The sequence below is a fragment of the Agrilus planipennis genome, unplaced genomic scaffold (genome assembly GCF_000699045.2).
Source record: "Agrilus planipennis isolate EAB-ADULT unplaced genomic scaffold, Apla_2.0 scaffold151, whole genome shotgun sequence".
NCBI lineage: Eukaryota > Metazoa > Arthropoda > Insecta > Coleoptera > Buprestidae > Agrilus > Agrilus planipennis.
Genome location: NW_020439509.1, coordinates 600,096 through 611,875, shown reverse-complemented (window position 1 = coordinate 611,875; position 11,780 = coordinate 600,096). Strand labels below are relative to the sequence as shown.

The following is an 11,780-nucleotide window of genomic DNA, read 5'->3' as shown; positions in this document are numbered from 1 at the left end:
AATTTCAAGAAAAAGGTTTTCTCGATACTTTTGCTGTGAATTCTTAGTGGTAGTTACCATTGTGATTAGTACGTGGAAACATTATGATTATATAATTGTTCATTAGGTTTATAATAATTTCATTTTAAAATTAAATTAATTTCACTTTATTTTTTTCTCCTTAAATAGACATCCGTCTTTGTTGTATTATATGTAGGCACTACAAAATTGTTTAAAATTAGAAATTTTTCGATATATGAATCAATTACAAATACATATTATAGTTTCCATTCCAAAAGCAGATAGGAAAGGAAAAGATGTTTATAAAAAGTGCTTTAATTTTTGAAGGTTTTAATTTGCAATTGATGTATGTGTTAATAGCAACTTGCTTTTAAAATTTTAAATAATAAGCAAATAAATTCGTCTGAATATTTGTGAAGGTCTGTTTAAAAAGCATCGTGAATTTATAATTCCTCAGGGTTACGTATATTCGATTTCCAATTTTTTTGTAGCGTTATGTTGATGTTCATGTCTCTCACTTATATCGACAAGTTCGGCTATGTTGAATGTTCATTTAATTTTTGACAGCTGCTTTGCTTGCATGTGTTTTGGCTCGTCTTCGATTTTTGCCTATTCCAAAAAATGGATCAACGAATCTGTACCAAATTTTGTGTGAAAAACGCATTTCGAATGTTGACTGATGAAGCTACCTTGGATCGAAACAAAGTTTATCGGTGGTACTAAATGTTCTCAGAGGGCCGGGAAGATGTGAACGACGAAGAGCGTGCCGGACGCCCGAGCACGTCAACAACAGTCGAAAACATTGATGGAGTGAAGAAAATAGTATTGGCCAATCGTCGAATCACCGTTAGAGAAATTGCTGAGGACGTAAACATATCAATGCACTGCGAAATTCGTATCAAAATTGCTCAACTTCGACCAAAAACAGCATCGCATTAACATTGCTAAGGAGTTGTTGGACTCTATCCGCGACGACCCAAATTTGCTCCAGAGGGTCACAACTGATGACGAATCATGGGTTTATGATTCTGACGTGGAAACTAAAGCTCAATCATCCCAATGGAACCTGCTGTACAAGCTAAGACAGAAAAAAGAGCGCCAAGTTAGGTCGAATGTGAAGGTTTTGCTTACAGTTTTATTCGATTGCAGGGGCGTGGTGCATCATGAGTTCTTGCCATAGGGTAGAACGATCAATAAGCAATATTACCTGATAACGCCCCTACTCATACATCGTTGCTTGTGCGCGAATTTTTGACCATAAGCAACAAACTAACAATGCCGCAGCCACCGTATTGTTCAGATCTGCCCCCCTGTGACTTTTTCTTGTACCCGAAACTGAAGAGGCCCATGAAAGGACGACGCTACACGCTACGATTGAGAAGATAAAGATGGCATTGAAGGATGAACTGAACAAGATCACAAAAGATTATTTATTTTAATTGCTTCGAGGATTGGAAAAAACGTTGGCACAAGTGTATAATATCTGGTGGGTATAACTTTGAAGGGGACAAAATATATATTTATGAATAAATAAATAATTTTTGAAAAAACACAAAATGCCCGATACTTTTTGAACAGACCTCTTATAAACACGAATTAAAGCAATCGTGACTCAAGTATGATGATACTTGTAAATTGGCGCGATGTCATTTTCGTAAAACAATGAACGTATTATTAAGTAGGTCAAGCTCCCTTATCTGTCGAGATCAACTCGGTCACTAGGTACTTTCCCTCTTGGTTCACGCTGACCACCGGAACCGGTCTTACAACATTGTGCGCGTAGCGGGAAACACTTTCGGCTTCACTTCGATGCTAACGCGTTTTCGAAACTGGCCATCTTCAGGGCCACCCGAGTCGTTTCGTGGTTGCTGTTGCATGTTAATTTTGATTTTCAAAGGAACGGAACTTTAAACGGTGGATTTGCATACATCTACATACGTATTTACAAATGTACAACACACGTATTTCCGTTCTTAACATCTTCTCGTTAGGGAATGACTTCCTATTTCGTTTTTTAATTGTTTGTTAAACCTTCAATGTCGATAGTGATGTTATCGAAACGAATGCTCTTGTCATTTTACATATCGTTCCCGGCTATTGTAACAAGCATATTAACCATAATGATGCAGCAATTGGAATCGAATCGAGATGAGATGTACCTACTGTATTACTAAACGTTCAGCACAGTAGGTGATTGTTAAGATTAAGTAAAACGTCTTGTATGATTCGCTTTTTGAACTATACGAGCCCAGAATATATCATTTTAACAAAAAGTTAATTGGTAAGCAATAAACTAAGCGAACCCCAACTGATGAAATAAAAACAAAATTCGGCTAGGAATTGCTAGATGCCAGATGAGAGGATAGACATTTGGTTACAATTGTTCATTGGTTCACTCCTATTTCCTTGGTTATTTTATTTGTTTATTAATTATCATTCTTATATGCGGATAGACCCTGCCTAATCTCACAAAGCAGTCTGACTCATTTATTTATTTCAATATTTACCGCAATTTTTAAATGCAATTATTTTGTTATCCGAGAATGTCATTAGTAAGAGATGCATTTCAGTCAAGTGAAGGTCTTTCAAAAAAAAAAAAAGTATGTGGGAAGTCAGCATCAATCACTCATTCTAATACACACGGAAATAAGATGGCTTTCGAGAGGAAAAGTTGGGCAACCAATTTTTACGTCCGGCACTCATGCCGAACTATTACATGATAAGAAATGGATAATAAAATTGGCTTATTTGGCCGATATATTCAATAAACTCAACGTAAAAAGCAGGTCCTTACAATAAAGAACCACAACCACGTTTATTGTGAGAGACAAAACATCTTCCCCAACGATAACAAACAAAATTGGCTTCAGGATTGGATTACGAATGTTTTTTCTCTTTTAAATGAGTTTCTCGAAGAAAATGAGTAATAAGTAACCCTAAATGAATATCTATTGAATCTCAAAAAAAAAGCTTCAAAGAATATTTTCCAGAGGAAGTACAGAACAGTCAATGGGTACAGAATCCCTCCAACGGTCAATGCTAACCGTGTCGGAATATGAGAATTTGATCGATATTAAGAGGTCATCCACTCTAATTCAAATTTGACTGACCTTTGGATCGGACTCGATACTTTGCAGTCGTCGAGAAGGTTCGTGTTTTGGTTTGTATCATCTTACAGATGTAATTAGTATTAAAAATGTGCCAATTAAATACGTGCAATACAGATTTTGAATTCAAAATTCAAATTGAAAATTACTGTCGGTTTACTTTTTTGTTGAGATGCAATTTCACTAAAACAGGGTGGATCAAAAACGGTTCGTAGCAAAAAAATAATTGCGAACTGCTAGTCTAGAAAACAAGAGAGACAGAGAGGGGTACCAAAGACGAGAGGATAAGTAAATGTAGCTTCTTCTTTATAATATATGTCTGTATACTATCTTACCATCATAAGATATATTGTAATATGTCTGCGTGTGGCCACGCGTTATATCGTCCAAAGACATATCAGAACAGACAACTGTTATACAGCAAAAGCCGCGCCGCGCCGCGTGACGTTTGATTTGATTGCATTCTGTCTTCTCTTATCAATCGATCTGCTACAGTAACATCACAGGTGCTTGTTGCATACGAGGGAAGAAGAGGAGAATGAGGATAAGGAGGAGGAGGAGAACTGCATCAGTCATATTATTTTTAAAAGTGACATACAACAAGCAACAAGGACTTCCCGCGCTGATCATCCTTTGGTATCTTCTGATGTACTCCTGCGGGAAACAAACAATAATTTCATGCTGCTTCGGCGTCTTAGTGTTTTCTTCTGCGTCTGTCATACTTTTACGACCCCATTCAGTGGTTTGACTTTTAATCGCTCTTCATAGGTAATGAAGGTGTCATTAATGCGGGGAGGCGTATTTGAAATATTACCTTCACTAATCAGAATTGATTGAACATTTGAGCAGCTTCTATTGCTGAGTATAATGAAGATGCGGTAATCACTAATCCAATCATGCAAATACCTATAAATCAGTTTATACTCTTCTTTACGTACAAGGAAATGGAGAGGCATTGTTGCTGATTATTAGTCACGCTTTAATGTTATTCGCTTAGCTCTGTTTATACCTGGACATTACAATTTTAACTCTTTATCACGAAACGCATAATAATTAAAGAGTCGTTATAAGTTATAACGTAGATAAAATTAGCTTGGTAGGTTCGTGTAAGGCAAACGTTTTTTTCTTTTTAATATCGTATAATAGTGAAAATGCATAATTTGGTTACCATTTGTAAAACACATCTATCCACGTCTATTTGAAAATATCACCTACTTTTCTGATAATTGTCCTAAACTAACCGTACTCTCAAAATCTTTTCAACAAAGCGTAACACCTCTCATTTATTGAACATATAAGTAGGTCAGGGTTGAGATGATTTAAATTGATTAAAGTTTGTTAGAAACTTAAATATTTGTTAATAAAAGAAGTAGAAGTAGAACAATTTTATGTTAACAGTTATGTTTATTATAAAAATTAAAAAACAATTTAATTGCTTTTTACAAAAATACAACTTTTAAAATATTTTTAATACAAAAATTTTTCGTCTCCTATCTTTATTTTCGATCTTTCCCTTTTTTTCTACCCTTGCATACCAGTGTTATTGTTTTACTTTTATTTATTTACATACAATTCCGCTTCCATTTTATTTAAAGTTATCTCTAACTCCTCCTTGCTAGCTGCTAATACAATTATAACATCTGAAAATCTAAGCATACTAATATTTTGCCCCTGTATATCTATCTCTACAGTTTTACTGTTTTGAATGGTGTTGATCCAGTTTTCTAAGTATATATTAAAAAAGTAGCGGTGACAGTGTACATCCCTGTCTGACTTCCTTCCTAATATTTACTTCTCTACGTTGCAGCCCCAGCTCTATAACTGCCTGTTGCTCTTTATACAAACTAAGTATCTCTGTAACTCATTCCTACATTTTTAAGTACGTATATTTAACAGTAGGTACACTATAAATAGTTAGAACTAACATTATAAATGCGAATGTGAGTGTTTGTTTGCTACCAGTTGACGCCTTAATTACTCAACCGATTAACGTCAAGTTTTGTGCATACGTTGTCAGGGATACAGAAAAGGACATAGAATACCTTTTATCCAGAGAAATATGCCGTTCCCGAGGGATAAAAAAAATTAATTGTATGTGGTCGTCGATGATGTTTGACACGTATTTACATCAATAAAACATTAAATACTAAATTATATTCACTAAAAAAATAAACAAATTCGTGATTTTTTGAAAAATCATCATGTAGGTACGTCTTTCACAACTGGGGGTAGAAAAGTCGGTACCTGTTGCCACCCTGTTTAGACAACAATCTACGAGATAATCGGGTTTGATTGCCATAACGAAAAGAATAAAAACGAAAAAAAATAAAAGAACTAAAATCATTTTCACCCGGAAGAAATGCGGCGATTTAGCACAAATTTATTATTTCTATATTGTCTACATTTTTCAAAGTTCAATGTTATAATAGATATTGAAAATATATTCAGCATTTTCTTGAATTGGCAGACCTCAAAAAAGAAATTGTCTTCTGTCTTGCAATTAGCGAACAGTAGTCTCTACAAAAATTAAAAACTAAAACTTAATGTTACGGTTCGCAAATTTTATGGTGTAGGGGGTACTTTACTAAGGTCTTGGTGATGTCCCTTCATACACTTCCAGTTGTATATACCATAGAAGAAAATTTTAAATACAAAACATGTAAAGAAACATATGTACTACATTCGAGGGGTGATGTAATAAGTAGGTCAGATTTCTTATTCAACTAATCTAATAACGATATCCATTTCGCTGAAATTTTTCGATTAAAAGTATCTATCGGTTAGCTGAAGAGGCACGGAAGTGAGGCCGACATGCATTTTTAAGTGATTTAGGAACATCACTGTTATAGCGAAACGGAAAAGCTTGCGGTAACTTAATGCCAGCAAAGTGTAATAAATCTTGGTAATTGCATTTAAAGAGCCTTTGCGAGATAATTTAGATAAGTTGTACTTGAATCCTATTGTCTTCAATTTTTCCCAGACTGGTTTCTGGGTTAAAATTTACAACGGTAATGAACGAATTACGTTCAAATTATTTTCTAGAACTCACACGGAATTGAATTTTTTAGGTGCTAGAAAAATTAATTATTATTTTGGGTTTTTATTTTAAGTGGAACAAAATTGGGCAGGAAGGTTTATAGAATTTTTTATTATATGATTATGATGTGTTGTACGGTTTAGCAACGGGATATTTGAGTAGAAAAGGATTTAAGAATGTATAAAAGTTAAGGATAATATATTGTGATGTTCGGGCGTTTAACAAAATTTACTTCTACGACTAATAACAAACTATTTATTTACACTAATTATTAATATATCACTATTCACTGCGCTATTTATTTCACTGTTATCACTGTCAATTTATTTCTATTTTTTTTTGTCGGCGATCGTCTTTTCCTTTAAATACTCTTTTGTTTCCTTTCTGGAACCCTCTAGAAACATCCGGATCGTTTAGTTTTCCTTTGAACTGTTTAATTGCTTTCCTAGGACGCAGGTACGACATACACATTTACAAATACGGCGCACATGAAGAAAGGCGCCCGCGGCTAGTTGGCGAATCGATAAGCCGTCCATGAACACATGTGCCCGATCGCACACAAACACGCTCGTGCGCGCTACAATATCGGATATTCAAATCGAAGAAGAAAATGACAAGGGAAAGACGGAAAAAAGGAAAGAAAAACGTTTTAATAGAGAGAGAATGGGCGATCATGTACTACAAATGAAAACTGGAAAAAGATAGAAGTGTATGAAAAGAGTTGGAAAATTTAACTAAAGTCATTTATATAAGCAAAAAAGAAGAGAAAAAATGAGAAACTTAAGATTCACACATGAATATGAGAAAATATGAAAGGAAAGGGAGGAAAACTGAAAGGCGAAAGGGAAAAGAGTAAAAACGAATTAGTTTTAACAGTAAGACTCAGTCAGGAAATTGAGAATAGGACGGTAAGATACTGGGAAGAAGAAGAGAAGAAGATACGTAGGTGGCGTAAATTGGAACCAGAGACACTCGAACAGACTTTTGAGAGATATGAAATAACACAAAATGAGAAGGAAAATATCAGAAAACCGAGAAGAATAAGAACATTTAGTTTGTAAAATTTATAGGTTAGAATATGAATGAAAATGCACCTTGTACCTATATATATAAATACCTATGTTTTTAATAAAGCCATCTATCTACGACATATTTGGGTAAAAGCTTTATTTGTTAACTCCTTCTTTTACTTACGTAGTGGAGATGGTAATTAATTCTCTATAAATAGATTCGTGGTGGTATGAGTTCTCTATTTATGTCTCTCTATAATCCTCTGTACACAATTCTTGGTATTATAAGCAGAACATTTACTGTATTACGTAACCACATCAAAATATTTAGGGGAGGTATGTCAAACTAACTCGAGTTATTATGTGACGATGTGTGTCGGCGTGAAATGGCATTATCCACATTTTCGTGAAATTGTGGCATTCGCAATTATTCATCTTATTAGGAGGAATTTTGCGAAATCACGGCTGAGTCTTCTGTTTTCGCAAAATTATCAAGTAACATTAGTGAGATTTATGGAATTAATTCACATGTATGCTGTAGAGAGTAAATAAAATTTTAGTATAGTCCCTATCCACAAAATGAACTTAATGCAACTTTATAATTTGGTTAGTGGGTGAAACCATTTTACTCACGTGGATGGTCAAAAGACTGATCAATATATTTTTGAAGTGAAATTTCTTTATCTTCGTTTCATGCGAGTTGCTATGTAACGAAATCATGCAACGGATGTCTCGTAGTGGGAATCGCTTGAGCCGTGAGCGCGCTTCAATGCAACGCTCGTTACAGGCAACTCCGGCATGTATAGTGTAAAATTTAAATTCATAGTGTACAAATAATAACATTAAACCAATTCCTTAACCCCTATCCCGGTATGTTTGTGTGTTTGAAGAGATTTCACTTCAGTAGCGTGTTGTATAATTACACGTTGTATTTTTTTTATAAATAAGTAGGTACTTTACTTTGTATTATCTATCTATACTAATATTATAAAGCTGAAGAGTTTGTTTGTTTGTTTGCTTGAACGTGCTAATCTCAGAAACTAATGGTCATATTTGAAAAATTCTTTCAGTGTTAGATAGCCCATTTATCGGAGAAGACTATTGGCTGTATATCATCACGCTAAGACCAACACGAGTGGAGTACCAACGAAGAATGTTTCAAAATCGTTTTTTTTTCCTTTTGAGAGTTTTTGCTGCGTGCGCTGCGTAAACGGTTAAAGTTTCGCAGAAATCATGTGTGACAGAATTTTTCCCCTTTAAAAGTTCTAAAAAAAAGTCCCCGACAGCATATGTCTATCTTTTAAGGTTGGCTCACTATAACCTTTTTTATGCTAACCAAATTTGTTCTAAAATAATGCATTATTTGCGAACGTGTTTTTATAAACATGATTAATTATTAATTATATTAATCCTTATCCAAATAAATATATTATTCATATCTAAAATATCTCATTAATGTACGTAATATTGAAAAATATTTTCACCTTCTACGTAAACGAAGTCGAGGGTTAAAGTTAGTTACCGTTAGCCCAAAGTAACTATTCCACGCGGACGAAGTCGCGGGCCGAAGCTAGTTTAATATAAAAAAGCATTAGAAGAAATGAAGACTTTTGCCAATAACTTGAACTTGTTTGTTATTCATATTGCTATGATCTTTAATAACACTTGCATTTTGACGAACATGAAATAATGGCGGTTTTTCGCCAAATTGAACTCCTCGTGATGGCACTTATCCGTCCTATACTCGATTTGATTGAGTAAAGACCAAATAAATATTTTCATTTATACGACGATACGATTTTTTTTTCATTTGTCGACTTAGATAAAAATATTTCTTCGGAAATATTTATTAAAAACAGAATTATGTTACTTATCATTTTAGATATGCAGCACTACTTTGTGAATGTTTAGGAAGTTGAATTTGGTCCTTAAAAGTCCTTCAAGCAAACCTTTGGAAGAGCTTCAGTGAAAGACGGCTGACGGGAATTTTACCGGATGTACTGGAGTTAAGAGTAACATATAATAAATGAACTACAAGATTAAAATTTCAAATCAGAGTAATCTAAACCAACTGTAATTTAGTCTGCAATAGGTGCAAAATATTAAAAATAAAATGAATTGAGTTTGACCGAATTTTACATTCATGCCAGATCGAGCAAAAGCATAGTAAGAAGTCGAACTTGACACGAAGCAATCTAAATGGATTAACTTACCAGCAGAATATACTAAACCGGTAAATGTTCCATTAAATCCAATCCTTATTTTCATATAATCGTCTTGACATTCTGCTTCAATATCTGTAACAAAAATATATTTAATTGATATTATACTTTTTGTTGGGTAAACTAAACAGAATCTATCAATAAATACTTTTTGAAGTAATACACAAATAGCGGTCAATGACGGTTCACTAGAACCCAGAAAATTTTTTTTCGTTTCGAGAACAGATTTGGGGTTACTACCCTCATACATCTGTATAGACAAATTTTTATGAAAATAAACATTTTGCCTGTTTTGTCTAATATTATTCAGCATTCTAAAATGGGATATGTTCATAATATATCCACAATGGGCGAGAAATATAACTGAAGCCTGAACCGACTGGATCGTCCCTATTTTCTATACAGATAAAAAATTAATGACAGATTTATAGGTAATCAGCGTCTAAAAAATTTGTGTGCATAACTTTCTGGATATTTGGAATGATTTTAAGAATTTGGGGCTGCCGTATTGGATTTTTTCATTTCTAAAAAGTTATCAAGTCCGTAACCAGTGCTCTCAAAATCACTAGTAGACTAATATATATTNAAAAAAAATTTTTAAAAACCTTGTTTTTCTTGGTCAGGCCGGAAACTTATCAATCCACCCTCGTAGATAATCTGTTACATCAACATCCCGGATAACTGCCCGTTGGCGACGATGATGTTTGGATTTCATCGTCTTTGGCCGATGACCTGCATCGCAAGCAGTTGGATGTGTGGATGGCTTGCTTTTTTCTTAGATCTAAAGCCCTTAAAGTAATCCGTAACCCTTCTGTTTTTCTTAAAATTGTGGAAAAGTAAAGAGAAGCCATTTCATACTTTTAAAAACAAGATTGCATTGGTATGTTTTAAACAAGAATATTTTTGAGGTAGACAATTAAACAATATGTGCCTAATAATTCTGTCAGAATTAAGCATTTTTGTAAGTGTGTTCTAATGAAATAGAAAAACATCAGTAAATAATACACATCACACTCGAATAATGCAAGCAGTGAAGCAACAAATACAAAACCAATTTAATATAATTTAAATAGGAGAAACTTGAATTACAGACTAAGCTTTTTATAGGTATGATTATAACATGAAGAGAACACATATCGCATAAATTTTTGATTATTTCACTTGCAATTGCACCGGCTTTATCTTTATTGATTGTAAGTAGTTTATATTTACTTGAAAAAGTTTCTAAATTGTATATCGAGTTACAGTGCGCTATTTAAAAAATCTTACCAATCTTATTATCACCAACCGTCTACTATAGCTACAAGTCAAAAGATTTAATTCTAGCGTGAATTCATATCTACTGTTGTTTTGGTCTCAATTTTTCTTGCCACAAAATTTCAATTTTAGAGATTATTGTTCCTTTCAAAAATTAAACGTTACCTCCTAGAGGATTGAAATCGTGGATTTGAATAGAATATTGTTTAAATGAATCTTTAGCGGAGTTGGACAAAGTAAGTCCCAAGTAAGTATTAATTACTTCTGTAAATTTACGCTACTTTAAGTATGATGTATATTGATAAAAAACATGAAAGCCCATACTACTGAAATTACCAAGTTCAATTGATAAGTAGCTCAAGTACACTTCTTGTTAGCAAGGTGCAAAAAGCCAATTTTTGTTTTTCCACAAATACGGGCGTTTCTGGCAGATTCCTTTGCGTAAATTGCGCTTACTTCTTATTGACCGTTCTACCCTGTGCAAGAACTCATGGTGCATCACGCCCCTGCAGTCGAAGAAAACTGTAAGCAAAATCTTCACATTCGACCTAACTTGATGCGCTTTTTTCGGTCTTGACTCGTGCGATAGCTTCAATTGGGATGATTGAGCTTTGGTGTCCAATTAATAACCATAAACCCATGATTCATCACCAGTTATGACCCATTGGAGCAAATTTGGGTCGTTGCCGTTGCGATGTTGTTTTTGGTCGAAATTGAGCAATTTTGGTACGAATTTCGCGCCGACCAGTCTCATGCTCATTGGTAAAAATCGAGTGGCAGGAGCCAATTGATATGTTTAGGTCCTCAGTAACTTCTCTAGCGGTGATTGGACGATTCGCCAATACTATTTTGTTTCACTTTATCAATGTTTTCGTCTGTTGTTGACGGGCTCGGGCATCCGGCACGCTCTTCGTCGTTCACATCTTTTCGGCCCTCTGAGAACATTTTGTACTACCGATAATCGTTGCTTCGGCTCAAGGTAGCTTTTTAATGGTTAACGCAGGTGTCGCTAATGTAGATGGGAATGTACATGTGAACTGCCTTTATAAATAGATTGAATGTTTGAATTGTTTCTATTGCTGTTTACGTATGATGAAGATTGGTAATCCAATGACACGTGTATTTAAAAATCAGTTTATGTACTTCT

At 34.2% G+C, this 11,780-nt stretch overlaps 1 protein-coding gene across 1 annotated transcript in view; it reads right to left on the bottom strand.

Annotated features, from left to right (window-relative positions):
• Positions 1–11,780, bottom strand: part of LOC108736926 — an 84,056-nt gene that overhangs the window by 15,931 nt on the left and 56,345 nt on the right. Inside the window, exon 5 of the mRNA XM_018469540.1 lies at positions 9,368–9,451. Within this exon, the coding sequence (XP_018325042.1) occupies positions 9,368–9,451 (84 nt within the window). The remainder of the gene's footprint in view (positions 1–9,367; positions 9,452–11,780) is intronic.